This window comes from Perca fluviatilis, chromosome 4, assembly GCF_010015445.1.
Source record: "Perca fluviatilis chromosome 4, GENO_Pfluv_1.0, whole genome shotgun sequence".
NCBI lineage: Eukaryota > Metazoa > Chordata > Actinopteri > Perciformes > Percidae > Perca > Perca fluviatilis.
This window is the reverse complement of record NC_053115.1, coordinates 27,420,283-27,442,744: the sequence shown is the minus strand read 5'-3', so window position 1 is coordinate 27,442,744 and position 22,462 is coordinate 27,420,283. Positions and strand designations below refer to the sequence as shown.

The 22,462-nt window shown below is 41.9% G+C and overlaps 2 protein-coding genes across 18 annotated transcripts in view; both read left to right on the top strand.

Annotated features, from left to right (window-relative positions):
- Nucleotides 1–8,896, top strand: part of eif4g3a (eukaryotic translation initiation factor 4 gamma, 3a) — a 55,975-nt gene extending 47,079 nt beyond the window's left edge. For 10 of the 15 annotated variants that reach the window (XM_039798829.1, XM_039798831.1, XM_039798828.1 and 7 more), the window contains 11 exons: nt 321–438; nt 576–805; nt 2,153–2,265; nt 2,699–2,871; nt 4,200–4,325; nt 4,972–5,053; nt 5,421–5,519; nt 5,746–5,892; nt 6,154–6,235; nt 6,372–6,518; nt 7,871–8,896. In XM_039798829.1, the coding sequence (XP_039654763.1) occupies nt 321–438; nt 576–805; nt 2,153–2,265; nt 2,699–2,871; nt 4,200–4,325; nt 4,972–5,053; nt 5,421–5,519; nt 5,746–5,892; nt 6,154–6,235; nt 6,372–6,518; nt 7,871–8,052 (1,499 nt within the window). In that variant the 3' untranslated portion in view covers nt 8,053–8,896. The remainder of the gene's footprint in view (nt 1–320; nt 439–575; nt 806–2,152; nt 2,266–2,698; nt 2,872–4,199; nt 4,326–4,971; nt 5,054–5,420; nt 5,520–5,745; nt 5,893–6,153; nt 6,236–6,371; nt 6,519–7,870) is intronic. The other 5 variants (XM_039798830.1, XM_039798835.1, XM_039798834.1 and 2 more) reach the window with 1 other exon arrangement.
- Nucleotides 8,897–10,146: 1,250 nt separating this feature from the next.
- hp1bp3 (heterochromatin protein 1, binding protein 3) lies at nt 10,147–22,462 on the top strand. 3 transcript variants are annotated; one of them, XM_039798816.1, is made up of 13 exons: nt 10,147–10,259; nt 10,752–10,832; nt 11,777–11,960; nt 12,856–12,918; nt 13,052–13,208; nt 13,332–13,475; nt 14,101–14,160; nt 15,233–15,372; nt 16,970–17,060; nt 18,322–18,481; nt 19,050–19,161; nt 19,567–19,704; nt 21,529–22,462. In XM_039798816.1, the coding sequence occupies exons 2-13, from the start codon at nt 10,766–10,768 to the stop codon at nt 22,052–22,054; spliced, it is 1,842 nt and encodes a 613-aa protein (XP_039654750.1). In that variant the 5' UTR covers nt 10,147–10,259; nt 10,752–10,765; the 3' UTR covers nt 22,055–22,462. The 3 variants fall into 3 exon arrangements, with proteins under 3 accessions (XP_039654750.1, XP_039654752.1, XP_039654751.1); XM_039798817.1 differs by lacking the exon at nt 10,147–10,259 and adding an exon at nt 10,410–10,628; XM_039798818.1 differs by lacking the exon at nt 12,856–12,918.

The window sequence follows — 22,462 nt, the reverse complement described above, 5'->3', positions numbered from 1 at the left end:
GGTTCACACGTATATATTTAATGTTGGCGCACACTCCAGTTTGTCTGTACAGCACAGTTCTGCAGGCTGCAGGGAGGGGTTTCGGATGCTGATAGACCATCCGGCCAGCACCTGTGTTGATGCATACTGACACCTTAAGTTTGAGCCTGGAAGCTCACTAGAGATTATTTTCTTTCCTGAATTTTGTATTGTCTTCCCCTCTTATATACTACATATACAGTGACTCAAGTGAAAAAACAAATTAACTCTAATACTCCACAATTGTTGGCCTGGATTTTCTGGTCATTCATATCTCGTATTATTTTTTCTTTCCATTGCAGAACTATCTCGGACAGCCGGCCTCAATCGTTACTCTGCGCTGCAGTCTACGCCTTCGCCTCAACCCTCCACCCCTCCTCCACAGAACTCAGACTTTGACTCCAGGAGAACGCTGGGAAGGTAAATAACCACCTCATGTTTAGAGCTCCTGCCCTTTTGAAGGGGGTATCCGTGTGCTTCTGATAGTTCGTCTCTCTGATACAGTAACATCCTAATTGACGTATTTGTTTGCTTTTTCTTTTCTTGTTGATTCCCAGCAGTCGAAGCAGTGCAGGGAGAGAACGCAGCGAGAAGCAGCTGATCTCTGCCCCGCCATCATCACGGCCCGGACCGTTCACCAGGGGAGGCAGTTCGAAGGAGCTGCTGGAGAGTCAAACCCCCGAAGAGCCGCCGCGGAGAGACCGGGAGCGAGAGGGAGCTGAGCCGCGGAGAACCAGTGTCACAGAGGACAAAACCGAGCCAGAGCGCAGCAGAGTCAGAGAGCCTGGTGAGCCACACAGTGCTGCACAACACTGGACATACATGAAAATAATATATACTGTATATACTGTCTCTAGTGGCAACCACACTGTTTGTATTCTATGATTTTTGATTTAAGCCATGAACAGGCATTAAAAAGCCTGGATATGTTTTTATAATATTATAGTTATATACCGTATGACATTATATAGTCAAATGTAAAATATAGAAATTATTGCAGATTAGCGCTTTACCACAATGTTTGTGTGTGTTTCGTTTTTGCCCTTATTTTTTTATTTTATTTGAAATTACTTTACACACACACACACACACACACACACACACCTTTTTAATGGCATCAGAACTTCATTTTAACCTCATTTACATGTACTTGTATATTGTTTTTCTTTGTCAATACATGCAAATCAATTCAGGAGCAACAGCAGGTTGCCATACCAGATAGAGAGAGAAATAAAATCAAAAGGGGCACAAAAAGACAGAGAAAGAGAGGAAAGACTGTTAACATCCACAGAAGGAACAAGGAGGAAGAAGTCACAGGACCCTATCTTGCACCCGGCGCAGCGCGGCGCAAAGCACGACGCAGCAAGTGTCTTTGCTAGTTTAAGACCGACGCAGTTGTCCGTTTCCCGTCCAGCGCCCACGGCGTTTAAATAGCAAATGCACCTGCGCCCATCTTTGCGCCCATGAGCGTGCTGGTCTTACAGGGAGGTGTGTACAGGTGAATTCTTGGCGTATTGCTATCTTGAGGCAGCGGGAAGTGATCACGCCATTGACCAACAAAAACCAGGTCTAAAGTCAATAGCGCAGCATTACATTGTTATTTTAACAGTGAATTAGTAAAATGCGCCTAGGCTCGCGCGCGCATACTATGCTTGTTACACACACACACACACACACACACACACACACACACACACACACACACACACACACACACACCTTTTTAATGGCATCAGAACTTCATTTTAACCTCATTTACATGTACTTGTATATTGTTTTTCTTTGTCAATACATGCAAATCAATTCAGGAGCAACAGCAGGTTGCCATACCAGATATCAATACATTGTTCTCAAATAGGCGTTTAATCGTAAATGCTGTTGTGTGTATTTTCTTTAGTCAGGTCATTGAATAGGTTTTTCTTAAATATGTTGTCCCTAAAAACATAAATCTGAATCACAAATTGTACCTTTTTTGAAAGCAAGTTTTGCTCATAATCTGTGATTTATTATATTTATTAAAATCAAAATGGAGTAAGTTGGTGCTTATGTGGGAATCCAATCAGAGTAGACCAGACATGGATCTGTATTTTGCTCTTACCACAGACAGACACTGTTTGTTTTTTACCGTTGACAGTGAAACCTGAGCCAGGGGTCCAGACCCCCAACAGACCTGCTCTGACTGAGGAGGAGGTGGAGAGGAAGTCCAAGTCCATCATCGACGAGTTCCTGCACATAAATGACTACAAGGTACTGAGATTCACAGGGAGATCAACAGTAGATGCTTGTTTAGGCGTTCAGTGTTTAGGTGCAAATGTTTTAATGCACATCAGCAAACGGATGCTTTAAAGCAGGTTAGAGAGAAATCAATGGTTGCTTCTTCTCAGACGGATCAACTTAGTGTTCAAATAATTTAGTTGTCTTCACATCATTCATTATTTCAATGCCTATGTGATTTGTCTCCATTTTTAGAAAAGAATGCGCTATGTATTTACTATTGTAATTACTTCTGTAAAATACATTTGATGAAGATTCATGTATTTCTCTTTTAAATACAAGGTTCAGCATTTTTATCACTGAGCATGCAACACTAATTAAAAGAATTCAAACATATGTAGTGTTTAAGTTCCCCTTCTCTCACTAGTTCCACTCAGTCTTGATCATATTTCTTTGTTTTCTGCAGGAGGCTGTTCAGTGTGTGGACGAGCTGGACTTGGGCTCTCAGCTGCACGTCTTTGTGCGTGTCGGGGTGGAGTCGACCCTGGAGCGCAGTCAGATAACACGGGACCACATGGGCCAGCTCTTCTTCCAGCTGCTGCAGCAGAATATCCTGTCCAGACCCCACTTCCTAAAAGGGTCAGTTCACCTCCTTTATAATGCACTCAGCCTAATAACCAAGCTGTTTATATGGACAAGGAACTAATTAACTTTTTGGATAGTTAGTCTTTTTTTTTTTTTTTTGCGTGCCTGCTTTTAGTTATTGTGACCCGCTATGGGAATATTGATTGAAATACGTTTTCTTATTCCAAAATGTCCTCTTCTTATGAGTTTGTGGTTTATTGTTTATTGGGATCCCCATGAATTGTTGCGTTGCTATCCACAGATCTACCTGAAATATCATTATAAAGTTCTCCAGAGTTTCTGACTCTCATACTTTTCATTTTTTCCTATTTTAATATTACCTTGTGTTATGTTTCCGGTTCATTTTAGTTACTTGGTGTCTCACTGGCCAGTATGACTTACAGTCAGCTGCATCACCAGTCTTCATTGCCACCTTTTTTGTTTTCATTCCCGCTCAGCGATAAAGGCTTTCTGTTCTTCATCACTTCTTTAACTGCAAATATTCTTACGGCCAAATGCTTATCAGCCACCTTTTAACTTAGTTCAAGCATCTCTCCTAACGTATCCATTGTTACAAACTTCTCACCTCGTATCTTGTTTTTTTGTGGTGTTGTTGCTCCTGCGAACTGGCATCACTCGATCCGGAAGATTGTCAGACCTGCTTAGGCCTTGGTTGACAGTTTACCACTTTGATTGTCTGTTAAATGTGAAACTAAAGATGCATAGAAAAACTGGAAATTGGTCATCTCCTAGCTGTTCTGATTTTGGGATCAAACAAAGTGCATGCAACCTCATGTATTTGTAGTTGTAAAGAACAATCAAATGTAGATTAATTTAGCCAAGTTGAAATTGGCCAGCTAATATTATTCTATAGAATATTTTTAAAAATCTGTAATTTCGAAATCAAAATTTCAAAATGTCTAAATCATGTTATGTGTTAAGTGACGATAGGAATCCAGTTTTCAGCTTTCCAAAAGAAAAACACATTGGTAGGAAAATGGCGTAATTACCGAGTAAACATGAAGGAAACTCAAAAAGGAAAACTTGCAATGACGTCGGGTAGAAGTAGAAATAAATTGGCAAAGATCAAACAATTGAATTATTTTTTCTTGTTTGTGGGATTTTATGGTTCATGATCGACATAATGAAAACTTAATTTGGGTGTAAACCTATATTTTGTTGGTGCTTAAATATAGTAACTCATGTATTTGAGCATCTTTGTGTTTTATACGTGTTTGTACTTGTATGAGTCTGGTTGTCACCTTCTAGACCACAGGAACGATAATAGAATAGTTTTAAGTTTTAAGTTGCTTCCAAACCACCACTGTGTCTTGTTGTCTCAGGTTTGCAGACACGCTGGAACAAGCGGATGACATGGCCATCGACATTCCCCACATCTGGCTGTACCTGGCCGAGCTGCTCAGCCCAGTACTGAAGGAAGGCGGCTTTTCTATGAGAGAGCTCTTTAGGTACGGAGGTCATTCACGTGATACTCAAGGAGAAAATATACTAAAAATGAAGTCAAATTTGGTTTACTAGGGCTGCACAACTAAAAGTATTATTTGTTAAAGGCAAAATATGTGTCAAACCATTCTGAATTAGGTATTGTGGTGCTGCAGACACGTTCCGTAAATCGTATCCTACAGACTGGTTTGGTACAGATCCTCTCAAAAATCAATCAACATTTTTTTTTTTTTAGGTTAATACTTTTCAAAAATGAGAATAACGATACAAAAATGACCATTCCCTCAAATATCAGTCAAAAATAATCGCAATTAGATATTTTCCTCATATCGTGCAGCCCTGGTGTGTTCTCAGGGAAATGTATGCCAGCTTGTGGCCAACTGTCCTGTATTGGCTTTGTGTGTGCTCCTTTTTGTTTACCACCACAATACACCATTTTGATCAATATTTTCCCTGAAGAACAAAATTAAATGGTGGTTGTCCTTTGGGCCACATTTTTCTAGTTTGGATCCTCTTCCCTGTACTAATTTCCAAGATTAATTTCAGACATTTTAATAAACTGCGCTTGGAGACATTTTAGGACATTGTCTCAAGTGTCCTATTGTTATGGCAGACTTGCATTTAATTTGTGTCGTCCCCAATTGTTCACAGTGAATTAAGCAAACCTTTGCTTCCTGTGGGAAGAGCTGGGATCTTAATTTCTGAAGTACTGCACATACTATGCAAACAAATGGTAAGCACCACTTAAATCTTCACTTGTTTAATTATGTTACCTGCTCATTCTAAAGCCAGTGGACTATAATCAATAGGTCCATTGTAGTTAGGGGTGTACATAGTTAATAGTTCCATTAAATGTCTATCAAGGTTAAGGATCGATTATGTTGTGATATTTTGGTCAAATGGCTTTTGAATGTGAAAGAGTATGGACCAAAAAATTGTTGCACTACAATGGATTTGATTGTTTATTTAATACATTAGTCAAATCATTGGCATGGTTGTTTTGACTTGGAGCAAATTTGGCTTTTCCTGGAAACCAGACAGAAAGAAATAAGATATTTCAGAGAAGAGAGGTGCAATGTTGTCTCTTCTTGTCTCCACAGAGCCATAGGACTGTGGGTTCTTTGTGGAGGGAATCTGGCCTCAACTGGACTGACTTCCTGCCAGAGGGAGAGGATGTCCAGGCTTTCATCTCACAACAGGTTGGTAATAAAGGCCTCAAGAATGATCAAAATGATAGGAAGACTCAGTCACCATCCATTGGCTTTTTTTGATTCTAATGTAACACAAGAAGTTCACAAAGAGCACATTTTACTCCCACCCCCTCGTCCATCGGTCCTCCTCCTCTTTCTTTTTTCTATTTCATCATCTCTCTCTCATTTGTCACTTCCCCATCATATCGATGTCCTCTCGTCTTGATACAAACAGAAACTCCAGTTTGTTCTGTCGGGCGACTCCAGTCCTGAGGCGGCTCTGTCCAAAAAGATGTTGTCTCCTGAGAAGCTGAGCCAGCAGCTGGAGAGACTTCTCCTGGAGGACATGGCCAGCGACGAGCAGATCTTTGACTGGGTTGAGGTATGAGAAGTGACACATGTATGCACACATTTCTCAGAGGAAAAAAAAGCCATCAAACTCAAAATCAGGGCAGTCTGTTATTTATGACTTGTAGAACTGTGGCACAGCTCAGTTTAATTTGCAGCCTGTAATCAGCAGAAATATTATATTTACAGGGTTTTTTTGTATTCTTATTAAAAGGTGTTTGCTGTTCTTTTCTAGCATAACTGCTGAGCTGTGTTGAGCCATGTGTGTTTTGTCCTCCTCTGCACAATTTCCCAGGCAAACCTGGATGAATCTCAGATGAGCTCGTCTCCCTTCCTGAGGGCTTTGATGACCGCTGTGTGTAAGGCAGCAGTGAAAGGTAAGCACTCCACCACCTGGAGGAGAAACTCGTCTATTCTGCTAAAATCGCACCGCTGATTGCACCATTTCCTCCGCTAAACTCTGAGCGAAGCGGCTCAGATTGCACTTACTCTGCCTCCTGCTTTACCCAACAGATGATAACACCAACTGTCGAGTGGACACGGCCATCATCCAGAGGAGATTGCCTGTATTACTCAAGTACCTTAACTCAGACACTGAGCGACAGCTGCAAGCACTTTATGCACTTCAGGCGCTGATCGTCGCCCTCGATCAGCCTCCGAGTAAGTGCTGCATCTTAGTTTACTCCTCTCACCTCCTCCTAATGAAACTATAAGATTTATGTTTTTTTTTGAATTGAGATTGAATTGTGTGTGTGCACCATGTTGTAAGCAATATTATTGTAGACAATCTAGTCTCACCACAAGGTCCATTTAGCAGCTTCTCTGAAGCTATCGATCACGTCACATAATCTTTATCAGCAGATGGAGTTTCCCAGTTGTAGTTTGGCCAATTGTAAGTGCTCAAATTTACATTTTCTCATCCATGTTGGTTTAAAAATGCTGATAATTCTAATTATTTTTTCCATTTTCTTTCAACAACATTATAAAAGATGCATTTCTAATTATTTGGCAGATTAGATTCAATTAATTATTGACCTTGGAGTAGTTGATACACTTTAAACCAGTGAATTGTATGATAGTTTCCACATTGCTGTGGAGTTTTTGGCACTTCGAGCACCACAAGCTGACTGCCATCCATAGACTTTATAAAGAGAATGACGACGCGTCTCCACTTCATCCCACTGTACAAAAGTGAAGCCAAAATATCCCGGAGACAGGCACCGCCATCTTGTAATTTTGGTGCCAGAGTATGCGCAGTAGTGTTCTGGCAGTGGAGCTGCAGTATCAAAGTCCCGCCCATGCACCCTCCCAACCAAAAGTCAATCACAGCTGTCAATCATGACATATCACCCCGTTTTTATAGCTTCAAATAACTAATAAAAACCAAATGTATCAGAAAATGAACACTTGAACAAACATTAGTGTGATAAGAACTAAAATGACAGAAACCATCTTTGGGAAATGTATATGTTTGACGTGTACATTGATTTCCTTAGTTTGGCCCATCCACTAATATGGAGGGGTGTGAGATTTATGACCTATACTGCAGCCAGCCACCAGGCTTCACTTTTACAGTCTATCTTTGCTATGCATCTACCCCTGGTGCCATCTAGTTCCGTTATATAGAAGAGAAGGCAGACAATCTAGATTAATAAATAGCACAACAGGTAAGAAGAAACATGTATTTTGGATTTGGGGGTGAAGTGTTCCTTTTTAAAGTATGAAAGACAATGTAATTTGGAAGCCATATTACAAAAACATACTAAAATAATGAATAATTACAGGAAAAAAAACACAATGGGAATGTACTTCTTTTGAAGCTCTCAGATGTAAAACAGTTGTCCACACCTCCTCCCAGAGGGCATTTCCCTTAAAGAGGGGGGGCATCTTCACCCCCATGATGGCTCCACTGGAACCTTTGAATTAACTGGAGTACACATGGCCCAGGGAGTTACTATAGCAGCTCCGAAAGTTGCGTTTCCTTAGAGGACTGATGTGTCTTTGCCTTGCAGATCTTCTCCGGATGTTCTTTGACTGTCTGTATGATGAGGACGTCATCTCGGAGGATGCTTTCTACAGGTGGGAGACGAGCAAAGACGCTGCCGAGCAGCAGGGTAAGGGTGTAGCCCTTAAGTCTGTTACGGCCTTCTTCACCTGGCTGCGGGAGGCGGAGGAGGAGTCGGAAGATAATTGACGAGGGAGACACCCGGGGGACACGGCGTAGTAGAACTGCATCCTTACAGCAGAACACACATTCAAAATGGGTGTATGGGCAGGACGACATGTTTTACGGCTGGAATTCTTTTCTGCGGTACGGTTCTGAAACATGCCGCCATTTTGAGTTTGGATTCCAACGGCGGAAGCACTAAATACCTGTATTATACATAGAAAATATTTTTGTTTTAAATTTTAACTTACTTTTGTTTTGTTACTTTTTAAGAAGAGACTTAAAAGATGCATAGGTTCTGGACTCTTTAATTTATTATTTTTTTAAGGACTGCAAATATGAAACTTATTTAACATTTGCAGATGCTCACAAATGAGAACAACAACAGAAATAACAATATAATTAATTATAATAACAAAATAATAATTGTAAAAAAAAAAAATAGCCTCCCTGGATTCCACACTGTTTGGTTTAAAACAGGGTAAAACAAAATTATTTTGGGATGAAGGGGAAGCAGAGATAAAAAGAAGTGGATGCACAGAAACTATTAACGTTGTCCGTGTTGAGGTCAAAGGTTATCTCCTAATAACCAGGAAGTGTTTCTCTCAGCCTTGGCTTGCTCTACGTTGATATGTACAGATGCCTCATGAGAGGTAGAGGTATGCATTCAAGAAGGGATGCAAGTCAGTCCACAGGACAAACCGGATCCATTCAAATGAAACGAGCAAAAATGCAACATCAAAAAGCAAATGGCCAGGTTTACTGAACATGAAATGCTTGTAATTCTTCAGACCTACAGAGCAGAATAAAGCTTGTAAATACATTAAAGACAAAAAGGTATTTAAAAAAAAATAAATGCTGATTGTCATGATTTGTTCTTTTGATGGTTGTTTGTAGATGTGGGTTGCCAGATTTATTTCTGTTGATGACTGCTACGAATTCAGAGTGTGTGTGTGTGTGTGTGTGTGTGTGTGTGTGTGTGTGTGTGTGTGTGTGTGTGTGTGTGTGTGTGTGTGTGTGTGTGTGTGTGTGTGTGTGTGTGTGTGTGTGTGTGTGTGTGTGTGTGTGTGTGTGTGTGTGTGTGTCTGTGTCTGTGTCTGTGTGTTCCCATTTTTGGACAACGTCTTTGCATCCTCAGAAGAAGAGCTGTATGATATCCCAGGAAGAGCAGCTGGAGTCACTATGAGCCACTCATTTGTTCTGCTGAGCCATTAAAGCATCAACATTTGTTATAAAATAACTCTAAAGTTGTGCCTTGGCTTTGAAATAGCTGCAGCAGTTCATTTCTTGCTTGTATTCGACCACACTTTTTATATTTTTTGTGTATAAATCCAATTTAGATGTATTTCATTGTGGTCAATTGGTTGCAGTTCACTTGCTTTGGGATCACCCAAAGCATTTTGGCCACCCAATGTGAACATGGAGACTTGAGCTGACACGATTAGTCGATTGACAGACAATTTTAGCTTAATAGGGAGTATTTGCTGCTATCCTGATGGATGTCATTGTTTCTTTGGGTTTAAGACTGTTAAGACAAAATAAGCAATTTGAAGAAGTAAAATTAGGAAATTGTGACATAGACCAAACTAATAATCATTGAGAAAATGGGCATATTAAATTGACATGAAAATAAGTGTTAGTAATGATACAGCATGACTGTGATTAAGAACACAAGTAGGCCTATTGGATAAGTGACCATTTGTTTGTGTATTTTCATTTCTTTACCTTTTCCAGAAAGCTAAAATGTTTGATGTATTCTGTCTATATTTTACGCTTAGTGTGTAACGTTAACTAATAATGTTACTGAATAAGAGAAGTTGCGTTCCTTTTCATTTAACCTTTGTTGGCATTGGATAACTACAACTCCCAGAAACACATTTTCAAAACATTATCAGAGCCGTAGGCCTAGTTTTTGAATGCTTGTACGATAATAATGGATGTCTGATCGTTAGGTTAACGATGTGTTTAGATTGTATTGGCCTGTACGCTAGAAGACATCACCTTTATCTCAAAATATGGACATAAAACCTCAACATCGTTCTTGAGCTTTTTACATGGAGGCATTGTAGTTGTGTCGGCGGCCATGACAGTGGGAATCCTACGACGTGCTGTGACGCTGCGACGTGACCAACGGTCGTAATGGGGCGGGGCTCGTAAACAGAGAAATCTAAATAAAGAAAGGATCGTGCAGAAATTTACTCCAAAGTATCTCACTTTTTCTCCACAAGTAACAGGTAAGTTCGATTTGCAGTTTGATAAGTTATTCGCTCAATGTGAAGTTGCACGGATGCGATACTGGAAATACGTAGGCCGGGGTTTTTTACTCCATGCAACTGAAATGAATTTTATCTGCCTTGTGCGACGCCATCACTGTGTGTGTGTGTGTGTGTAAACCAATGGACAAAATGGCGAAATCCCCGAAATTTTCTGGCAACTCATCTTCTGGCTCGTGTGAAAATGATGGAAATGTATTGGCGAAGACTGGCGGATAATTCAGAGAGCAGTGCAGCGCCTTGAAAGTGGTTGCGTCTTTTTTTTTTTTTTTGGAAACACAAGCGCACCTTTTTTCTTGTGTTTAGGGATAATGGGCCTCAATGAATGAAGTGGGTTTGACACGGTCATCGTGTTTCACCGCGCACGTACACAGAATGGGGCCTCAAGCCAGTGGTGTGTGCTAATGTGCTTTCCTGGTGTTCGGATACGTGTTAATTATTTTTCTCATCCAGGTAAATCTCGTGTGATGCCGATACGCCGAGCAGCAGCGACTCCGACCCCGGAGAAGGCCCCCTCCGCTGCAGCAGAGAAAGGTGAGGCTGGGGTCGTCCATCTCGGGAACTTAAGACCCAGAGAAAGCGCCGTCATCACGGACACAGATCGAACTGGTCTCAGCGCTCAGTACATACACACACTGTAGTCTTCAGGCTGGAGATGGGTGTGTGTGTGTGTGTGTGTGTGGGCATGCAAAGTTTGTTTTACAACCTTTCATCACGCAAACAAGTCTCTAGAACTGATAATTAAAACAATCAAATGTTACAATTATGTTGGTGCTTACATGCACACTGAAATTAGAATTGGGTAATATCATGTTTGTCATTTGGAATATTGCATCAAGCCCCTTAAGCCATTAGCCCAATGTGTTGATATAAAAATCCCAAACCTTGATATTTAGTAATGCTAGAGTACATGCTTAATTACATCAGATATGGCCAATCAGCAGTCGCAAGGCCAAATAGTCCTCCAAAGTATGGAAATCAGCCCAAACAAGGCTTAATGACATGCTGGAAACGTGTAACCATCCTGCACAACTGCAGCAGTACCATCAACCTTTAGTCCATATGTTTTTAAGAGAAAGTACAGCAACATAAACACACCGTTGTCACAGTCTGTTGCATGTTGTACCCTCTGTCTATCCCATGTTTCCTTTCCATCTCTACATCAGTGTCCTGGCCCAAAATGGGTTGCAAACCTTTTATTTGTGGGAGCTAACATTATTACCCAACATGTATTTTTGCAGTTTGTAATGCTCCTGCTGTGGCTCTCTTGATAAATTGCTTACATTGTGACTTTTTTTTTTTCTCTAATGATTTCCCAAAGCAGAACAAACAAAATGGAAAACTGCAAAAGACAATGTTTCCAAAGTAGAATAGTCAAGTCAACTACAAAAAATATTTTTTTTTTTGTTTTATATATATTTCTCAGCGTTACCGCATATATTGTTTTGCTCTTAATTTAAATGACTTAATCCTCACAGAGCCTGAAGCGTCCTCAGAGGAGTCGCCCTCCGCTGACGAAGAGCCGGCCGCATCTTCAGCCACGGCAGCCGAAGGCGAGGAGGGCGAGGCCACGGTCAACACGGAGCCCACAGAGAACGGCGAGAAGGCCGACGAAGCGGCGGCTGCGGCGGAGAAGGACGGAGAAGGGACCGGGAAGAAAGAGTGAGTTTCACCAGAGAGCTAGTGTGCAACGCTGAACACTGCGATATTTCACTTTGATAGCACTTTTATCTGTTTATATTATCCTTGCCTCTGCTGGATAACAGCAGACTGCTCCTCTTATGGTTGCAGTGTTGCATTTCCAAAGGATGTGACCTGTCACAGCCACATTCACATATCAGACAAATGTCTCGGCCCCTTTGTCCGTCAGTCTTGGAGGAGTCCAGGAGGAGAGGACGGAAGCGTCATGCAAGTCTGACGATTTGTCTACATTTGTCAGTCTACATCTGAAAGCTCAAAGAAGGGGCAGCATTATCTACTGCAAGCTACAGACATTCAGAATAATGCATGACTAATACATGCAGAATCAAAACATATTTTTTTGCCTACTTCTAAATAATAAATTAAGAATAATATGTTCCGAATGTTTAAAAAAAAAAAAAACTGCAGTTTTTACTGTAGGTGATCAAATTGTACATTTCTAAAGCCTCATGGACCAGTTGGTCTTCATGAAAAAGCAATGACCTTTTTGTTTCGACCATTCCTCAAAATTATGTACTCGGACGTTCTAAGAAAACAAGTGAAAAAAATCCTCATTTAGCTTTTGACCTTTCCTCAAAATTATGTACTCAGACATTCTAAGAAAACCAGTGAAAAATCCTCATATTTAACTGTATGTGATGAGGTATTAGTGACATTTAACCTGGCTTCCCTCGTTAATAACTCATAATTTCTCCTCCCTTTCTTCTCCCAGACCTTGACAAAGCAAACATTCCCCTTTCTGCACGTAGTACACTAGCATAGCACTTCAGGTAGGGCCCAATTGCCATGGTGATCATTTAAGACAGATGTTCTCAAACTTCATTCTGTCTCTCCCGTCGGTGACAAATGGACAAAGTGACAAATGCAAGGACTGCGCGGCTGGACAGTGTGCAACACACTGCTATGTTCTCCTACTAAGGTGAGGATGTGATAAAGATAAGGGTGGTAACAATCACGGTGAAATATCGCTTCTAAAGAAACGAACCCCTTCACTGAACTTGTTTTGCTCCTCCTTTTTTTTTTTTTTTCTTTTTTTTTTTTTTTGGTGGCAGGTTGAAGGACGGCTACAAGTACGAGCGAGCCAAAGTCAAGAAGGTGAAAAGGACGATTCCCGTGTGGGCTAGCGTCGCTGCCAGCAAAAAGCTTCCTGTCACCAACTTTGCAGGCACTCAGAACAAAGTGGATAACATCCTCATCGAAGCTATTACGGTGTGTACAAGCACTGTACATCCATTATTCATCAATGCAGTCAGTTACTTGCGGGTTTTTTTTTCTTCCTTTTTGTTTAAAAAGAAGAAAAATCTGTAATGTTTTTTTCCACTCTCCTTACAGTCTTGTAATGACAAGTCTGGGGTTTCATACCAGTCCGTCATGAAATATATTCTGAAGAAATACCCGGGGATGGAGCTCGACAAGAAGAAGTTTCTCATCAAGAAAGCAATGAAGAAACATTTGGAGAAGGGCACCATCAAACAGGTACGGAATGGTAATTTACGGGGAGAACATCTTTATTGTTTCATACGTCTCCCATGCAAAGAATATGCATAAAAGCATTGTCTTAAATCGGTGTGAAGAAACATACATTTTCAACATAGGAATTATCAAATGTGTGTCCTGTATTTCATGGGACATAAATAAATAAAACTGGTTTGGCTGGTGTTATTGAAGTGAAAATGCGCGGCCTTACACTGTGTTTACCTTCATTAAATTGCCTGAAAACGCCACTAGGCTGCTACAGTACAGTATAACTAGTGGTGTAACGGGCCGTAGTTGATCTGTATGGATTCTCGCAGTAAAGACTTCACACCGAACCTTTTTTAAGGTTTCTGTTATTCTACAGTATTGAGAAGGGGAAGAAAAAAAAACGAAACTCTGAATCCCAAAATTAGAAACCGATTACCTACCTACCCAACAAACGACTAGTCGAATATTGGAGTCCAGCCCTACTAGAGACTAGCATCCCATGCACAGCACTTCAACCTTTGCAGAAATCCAAAGCTTTACACGTGTTAGCGAATGGTGTATATTACAGATGTTCATTAAAATGTCTGTTGCCGGTTTGCTCACTGTTGTAGTTTTTTTTTTTTCTCATCTCACACAGCTAAAGGGTAAAGGCCTTTCAGGAACATTCGCCATTGGGAAGCAGCCCACCTCGTCTAAGGTACGTTGCAACCGAGCTCGGAAGTAAAGTGATGTACAGTAGTTATGTACCAGACTATTTCCTGGCAGGGAGCTGCAGCTTCCTGGATTCTCTGCTGGCTGCCGGGCATGAGCTACAGTAATTGTTGTGTTGTTTTATACTTTTATAGGTTTTTGTACAGATTAAATGAGGGAAAACGTGTTCATTAGCTTTACAGGTGCTGGGTATTTGTTACTGTTGGACAGAGCCCTGTTTCCAGTGATATTGATCTCGCTCTTGTCTTAAAGTGCTCATATTATGCTTTTTGGCTTTTCCCCTTTCCTTTTATTGTGTTATATATCTTTTTGTGCACGTTTTATAGGTTTACAAAGTGAAAAAGGCCAAAGTCCACCCCAAAGGGACTTAGCATCTCCAACAGAAAACACTGTTCACAAACTGCTCCAAACAGCTCTATTGTAGTCCAGCCTTTACTTCTGTGACAAACGTGCGTCACTTTGTAACACATGTTATAATGCTCACCTAGCTGGTAGCGTGGCACTCCTTCATACTCTGCAACTGACAAGCTAGCAGTACTTACTGTGCATGTGCGACTCCCAACAAAGATGGAACAGAGGTGAGATGCCTCACTCGGCAGCTAAAACAGAGAGCTCAACACACAGGGCGACAAGAGGAGCTGCAGCAATGTGCAGTACAACAAAAATATGGTGTTTTCTGAAAATTAAACCATGTAAACCTATTCTGGTACAACCTCTAAATACAATTATGAGCCTGAACATGAGCGTAATATAAGCACTTTAACTCTCGGCAAGAAAGCACATCAGTGTATTTCCCAAAATGTAAGTCATGAGTAATGTTTTAATCCCGTCATTATAGTTTGGGCTGCAGTGTTTATTCATTAATGTCCAACGTGATCTGTAGGGCAGAGGTTGCGCTCAGCAGCAGAATACCTTTTTTTCGGAGATCACAGTATCTCGTAGATCTAATCCTTACATTAATGACGACGTGTCAACGGTTTCTTTCTCTTTTTTTTTTCCCATCACGCTGGGATGTGTTTGGTTGTAATCGTCATGTCTGTATACGGATTGTGTTTTAGAAAGCTGCTCAGAAGACTGAGTCTCTGGGAGATGCTCTTCCTCTCATCATCACTCGGCTCTGTGAGCCCAAAGAGGCCTCCTACAACCTGATCAAGAAATACCTGGAGCAGCACTTCCCCGACTTCGACATCGAGAAAAGGTACGGAGCACTGTTTTACTGCTGAACGTTGTTTTATGCAACTTTGCTCCAACTAACAATTATTTTCTAGCGTTGGGTACCGAAACCCGGTTCCACTATGGAACCGGTTCCTACGCAACTGGTAGGAATCGGACCAGATTAGAACGCACATTTTGGTTCCACTGAATCCCGGGACACGGGGCCGATAATCGGCCGTTGGACAGTCTGGCGAGGTCAGTGACTCGAATCTATTCGGTGTGTCCCGTGCCGTCGTCCGTCTGAGGGGCTTTCGGCGTACATTTTGGCCGACCTGACGTGTTCAGTGTGCGGCAGGGCAGTCGGGACTCACCCGGAAATGCCGAGCGGAATGAGGTGACTAGAGTCTCTCAAAATCTGACGAAAATCTTTTAAACTGACCTTTTGTTGATCTGAAATGAAGACAGATTCAGCAACTGCACGGCCTATTTCTCGCTTAAAATGTTTTCAGAAACACGTTTCAGTGAACTATTTTAGTACAATATGAGATCGTATTCTGAACGGACGCCATGACAGTCTGGCTTTGAATTTTCTGGAGAAAACAAACCCATGTGACGCCTTGGTCCAATCAGCTGCCGGTTTTCATTTCTTGGGCAACAATACAGAGTAGCGCCGCCTGCTGCTATGGAGACGTATTACGTTTCTCAAGTCAGTGTCGCCTCAGTGTGTTCCGAGGCAGTTTTTTGGACCTCGGGGACGCGACTGATCATTTCCACTGGCTTTTCTGCCGAGGGGTCGGCCGTCTGGTTGGTGCGTAACCACTTTTAATGTGTCGACTGAAATATTTTCCCTCCGTCGCTCCGAAACGGACGTAAAAATATCACACTTTCTCTGTAATCTACCGTAAATGTAGGCTACTTTTAAAATGGCATATTTTCCCTCTGGGCTCACAAAAACGGACGTAAAAGCATATTAACCATTCACTGCACGAGATTGCTAGTAGACATATTACATCTTTGTCATTTTAAAAAAATGTCAAGAATCTGTTTCAGAATCATTTTTAAAAGTACCGGTTCGGAATCGTAAAAATCCAAACCATACCCAACCCTATCATTTTCATTGTTGATTCTTCAATTATTTTTAATTTATTTTAACAAGTCTTTGAAGTGGGGGTAAAATGTCCTCGGAACTTAATTTAGACACACGTCCCTGCGGTCGAAACACAATGAGTTCCTCAATAAGGTTGCTAGTCCCTGGGGAAATGTCCTACTGTCCAAAAGTGGCTATTGATGCTCACTAAAACCAAGTTCCACGCTTGATTGTAAAACAAAACGACAACATTGAAAAAAGGTAAAAACTGCAATAATGGGGTAAAGATGATTTTTCAGGAATTACCTTCAAAGATACACAGCCACGCTGGATTTTAGTGGCTCAGTAACTTACAAGAATGTGTGTGTGTGTGTGTGTGTGTGTGTGTGTGTGTGTGTGTGTGTGTGTGTGTGTGTGTGTGTGTGTGTGTGTGTGTGTGTGTGTGTGTGTGTGTGTGTGTGTGTGTGTGTGTGTGTGTGTGTGTGCGTGTACGTGTGTACTAGCTTGGATTATTCAGTATACTAATGATTTACTGACTCTGGTTGGTCCTCAGGCCGGACGTCCTGAAGACAGCCCTGGTGAAGGCCGTGGAGAAAGGACAACTGGAGCAAATCACTGGGAAAGGAGCCAGAGGGACTTTCCAGGTAAAGCTTTTTATTAATTTGTGTCCCAAAATGAGTTGCATCTGTCGTATTTGTTTTTATTTTTTTAATGACTAGTGGCACATAAACTAAAGGTGTTGAAATTAATCAAATAATCGATGCATCGAATCGTGGACATGGACGATGCTGCATCGATAATCGGCAGGCTCACAATCAATTATTTCTGTTTACAATTTAATGTATGTGCTCAGTGCTGTAGTTTTATGTATCCAATTTATTTAGTATTTGAGCACTGCAGAATGTTTTGGTTTTTTTTGAAGCTTGAAAAGCTATGAATTAAATATCCTACATGGCTTTAATAGAAAAATGTATTTGATGCATCGAGATATCGAATCGCTGACGTGATAATGTAATCGAATCGGGAGATCAGTGAAGATTCACACCTCTAACATAAACTGGACAATGATGTGGTGTTTTTCATGATTTCACCAATGGCTTATGTCACAAGTTCTCCTCTCACTCAATATTATCGGTTCATTTTTAATCAGTTAAAAAAAAAAGAAGAAAAAAAAAAGGTCAAGTCAAAAACCACCCACAGTGAACCACAGGATGGGCTCTGATTCCAGGCCTGATGGAGCTCTACAGTGCCAGTCAGTCTGCTAATAGACCAATACTTCTGTTGGTTTATAAAGCACTTAACGGGTTTGATCTGCTGCTACACTATGAACCGCCCGGACATCTCAGGTCGTCTGGGACACGTCTGCTTTCCGTCTCCAGAGTCAGAACTAAACGGGGGGAGGGGGGGCCAGCGGTCAGTTTTTAATGCTCCACATATCTGGAACAACCTCCCAGAAAACTGCAGGTCCGCTGCAACTCTCAGTTCTTTTAAATCAAGGCTGAAGACCTTTCTTTTTGATGTTGCCTTATTTTAAGTAATTGTTCATTTCTTATACTGCAACGTTTGTGTTCATGTGTGAATTGTGTATCTTGACCCTGTGCATTGTGTGGGTGATTTCTAACTGCTCTTTAATGTTTTATGTAAAGCACTTTGAATTGCCCTGTTGCTGAAATGTGCTATACAAATAAAGCTGCCTTGCCTTGCCAGCTCGGGCGTCATTGTTGTATTATGCTATTTCAGTAGAATTTTAGATATTGCGAGATAAAGATATTGCCAAGTAATAATCCCTCTAGAACATTAAATCTATGGGAAAATAAGTGTCTGTCAAGTGCCAGTAAACAATGTGATTGTCTTACTGCAATAAGGACCTAAAATCCTGAAAATGTTTATATCCGACTGTCCCAGCTGAAGCGTACCGGTAACCAGGTCCTGCTGAAAGGCAGCACCTTGGAGGACGCCATCACAGCCGCCATCACAGCCATGAACGAACCTAAAACCTGCAGCACCACCACTTTACGCAAACACCTAGTGGACGCAAACAAGGATATAAAGGAGTACCAGCTAGGTAAGACTCTCTCCTTCTCTCACCGATACTGTATATCTTAACAGGACTGCTGCTGACTTCTGACTGCTTTCAGGTAATTTCAAATTTTGAAGTTTCCAGTTGAAAAAGCACATTGGATTTACTCTAAATGATCACTCAAAAAGTTAGCAACTTTGTTCTTCGCGTTGAGTACAACGGAGTCAAATGGTGACCAGTTTTCGCACAAAAGGAACGTAAATGGAAACAAACCCACTCCTGCACCATGCTCCTCTTCTCTGCTGCCTGTCCATAGTGTCACTATGTTGCACAAGTGCGTAGTTTGGCCCATATCTGGCCAAATACCCCCCCACACTACTGACTGATCACAGGCACTGTCCTCTGCAGAGAATTACACAAACTCTTGCTCCCACGTTTCGAGCCTACAAGAGGTCGGATACTCAAAATCTAGATTTTCGGGGTGGAGTGTCACTTTAGGGGCTCGTTTTGTAATGTGTGCTTTCATTTTGTAACGTGAAATCTAATCCCCCTGTGATAATTTTGTGCGTCCAAAATGTTGTCACTGAAAAAGGGAACTCTTTTCTTTCTTTAGTGGCCAATCTGAGGAGGACCCTGACAAAGTGTAAAGTACTCGGCTGGATGGAGCAGATCACCGGCCACGGCTTCACAGGGACCTACCAGCTCTCGTTCCCTTTCTACCCGAGGTACGCCAACTACATTTCCATTGTTAAAGCAACGCTATGTAACTTTAACCGCTTCGGTCCCCCTACAGGTTGTCTCATTGGAACTACAGCTCGTGCTAAAAGTTACATAGTGCTGCTTTAAAAAACGCTTAATACTCAAATGGAAGTAATAATTTAAAGAAAGGGTCTCCAACTCTTGTTTCTTTGGCGAATGCAGTGTGCTTTCTACTGTAGTTTGACAAAGTGTAAATGTTTTTGTTTATCAGTTTGAAGCCAGGCTGGTCACTTAGCTTGCTTTGTACACAAAATTCACAAAATTTTAAAAATGAACCCAAATCACAAAAGAAACGCAGCAAGAGGAACTAGCACGGTTGATGTACTTGTCTTTGTATGCTGTCCTAGATCACTTTTTATTTTTCTCTTTAGCCCTACCATCCTGTACCCAGACAAGTTCAACAAGCCTCCGCAGAAAACCACTCCGCGGAGGCGGACAGTTGAATCTTCTGACGAGGAAGAGTCCGAAGAGGAGGAAGAGTCTGAGGATGAAGCTCCCTCTCGGAAGAGGTGGGTGTAAAATAAATGTTTCATCTGTACTTGGTATGCTTAAAGCTTGATTTATGGTTGTGCGGAGGCCCCACGCAGAGTTGTTGCCGTAGACTACCGAAGTGTGTGTGTGTGTGGGGGGGGGGGGCGGCTTCGGAGTAGCAACTCTAGAGTCATAGTGAGAGTAGTGTATATCCTTGACGTTCCACTTCCGGGATTGCTCCAGTGCCGCAGGAAATTCCGCCAGATGCTTGTAATATTCCGTCACCTCCCACTTTCTTTGTGTTGGAATTTTAAACTGGTGGATTTCTGAGGACTACGGTTAACTGCTCCTCAGATCTCTGCAGGGTAAATCCAGACAGCTAGTTAGACTATCTGTCCAATCTGTTTTCTCTCGCACGACTATTTTGCAGCAGCTACATACAATGCTTAGCCCCGCTCTTGACGATTGTGATTGATTTAAAGAAATGCCAATAAAGCACAGCACGTTTTTCTCCCATCCCGGAATGCTGTGTGGACTAGCCAGACCCTCCTCCTGGTAAAGCGAGACTATAGTAAGAGAAACAAAGTGTCTCCCCTGTGCTTCCTGACCACAGTGAGAAATCTGTAGCAGGAAATCCTTGATTTCATGTTTTTTTTTTTTTTTTAATGGAAAAGGAGAACCAGGAAATGAGTAGGGGAAATGCAACACTACCAAGCCAGGCCGAGCGACGTGTAGTTACATCTTTTGAGAGTTGCACATCAGGCTACGGCGTATGTCCGTGTCTGCACTTGTGTTCGCAGAAGCATAAATCACCCTTATAGGTCCCATGGCATGAAAATTTCACTTTATGGGGTCTTTTAATATTAATATGGTTATGAGGTCATAAGGAGCAAAGTTACCTCCCCCTTTCTCTGCTTTGCCTGCCCAGAGAGTTTGGCCCACCCTTGAGAGAGAGACATCATGGCTTGCAAATGAGCAAAGTGGCAGTTGGTCAAGACCACCCCCCCCCCCTCCACCTTGCCCCACCCCTCTCTCCTCCTCAAGAGCATTTAAAGCTACAGACACAGAAATGGCACATACTAAGGAAAGCTCATTGTGGGACTGGCTCTAGTGGCTGTAATTCTGCACCAAGGCTGAATTTCGGGAAAGAGACTTCATATACAGTATTAGGGGACCACTAAGGTCTATAGAAAAGCATCCAAAGAGCACCATGTCATGGATGGGACCTTTTAACCCAGCGTTGTAGTCTGCAGGCAGTTTTTTTTTTTTTTAATGACAATTAAGTAACTCAAAATGATCTCACAACAGTTGACAAGTCAAGTGGCACGCAATGAAAAATCAATTGAAAGCACATTGACCCCAAAGAGTAGGATTGCAGAGACAATTATCTATTAAGACTTTTTGTTTTATTTTTTTAAAGTTGTAAATTACACGAAAGGAAACATTTTACAACAAAATTGAATTAAACCTCAACATTTTAGCACACATTTATCATATTATAAACCACCATACATTTATTATATGGTAGAGACTATAGACCGCTACCAACAAGAAGCTATACCATAACTAAATCAAAATTCACATATTCTCGGTTCAGACCTCTTGGTGTCAGTATCTGAGGTTTAAAAACGTTTCCTTTTGGAGAATAAGAGGATTCATTTCCACAAACCTTTTTTTAAATATTTTGACCTGACGAAGTGGGATGGTCTTTGTAAATAAATGTGTGGTTTGGAGTCGGTGTGCAGGCCTTACTCTTTTTAATTGATGCCGTTTTCCACTAGCCTTGCACCCACATGTGATGTGTGTTTATCCTAACACTTCTTGTACTTCAGTAACCGCTCCCTGTTCAAATTACTTTGTAGAAAATCTGTGAAGAGGCCTCCACCCAAGGCTCGCCGTCCTCCACCGGCAAAAAAGTCCCGGAGCCCAAGCCAGTCAAAAGCTAAAGGCAGAGGACGCGCCCTCGCAAAGAAGTCTCCGGCCAAAAAGGCGGTGTCTTCAGCCAAGAGACGGGGAAGGAAACCACCAGCCTCCAAGAAGGAATCCACGCCGCCACCCAAAGCCACGCCTGTCAAGAGAGGAGCTCCTGCAAGAAAGCCCAAAACGCCAGCTGTTAAAAAGCTGGCCAAAAGGGGGTCCAAGCGACCGGTGTCAAGAGAGTCCTCCCCCGAGGAGGCTGTAGTCCCAAAGGAGACGACGAGGAGCGGGTCCAAGCGATCGAAGCCTGCGGAGTCGTCTCCCGAGGAGCCTCAAGTCAAAAAGCCGCCGACCAAAAGTGGGTCCAGGCGGCCCGAGCCTGAAGAGTCCTCCCCAGAAGAGGCTGTAGTCAAAAGGGGGGCGCGGAGCAGCAAGCAGTCCCCTCGTAAGTCCAAGAGAGGGAAATACTGAGCCCAGCTGCGCCTTCCACAAACTGGGCCGCTCTGAATATACAGCCGTCTGCCGCTTTCTTTCAGTGCTCTCTCTCTCTCTCTCTTTATCATCTCCCTTTTTAACAGGGCAGTAGTTCATTTTTTTTTTTATTTCTATTGTAGAATAAGAACGTTATCCTACCAAGTTTTACTGTACATTGAGAGTCTCTGAATTTCGTTTTTAATCAACATGTGTAGAAAAGCTCAGTTAGTGTTGCTGTTACAACTGATGTGTGACCAGCTGCCAGATCGGGAGAGCATAGCGAGATCCGACAAACTGTAACTAGAGCCATGTAGTGACTTCTGTTTTTATATCCGTTCATAACCCACTGTTTAGGCGCTGGCACCACATGTTCCTAATATCAAATGAAGTGCGATATCAGTGTTG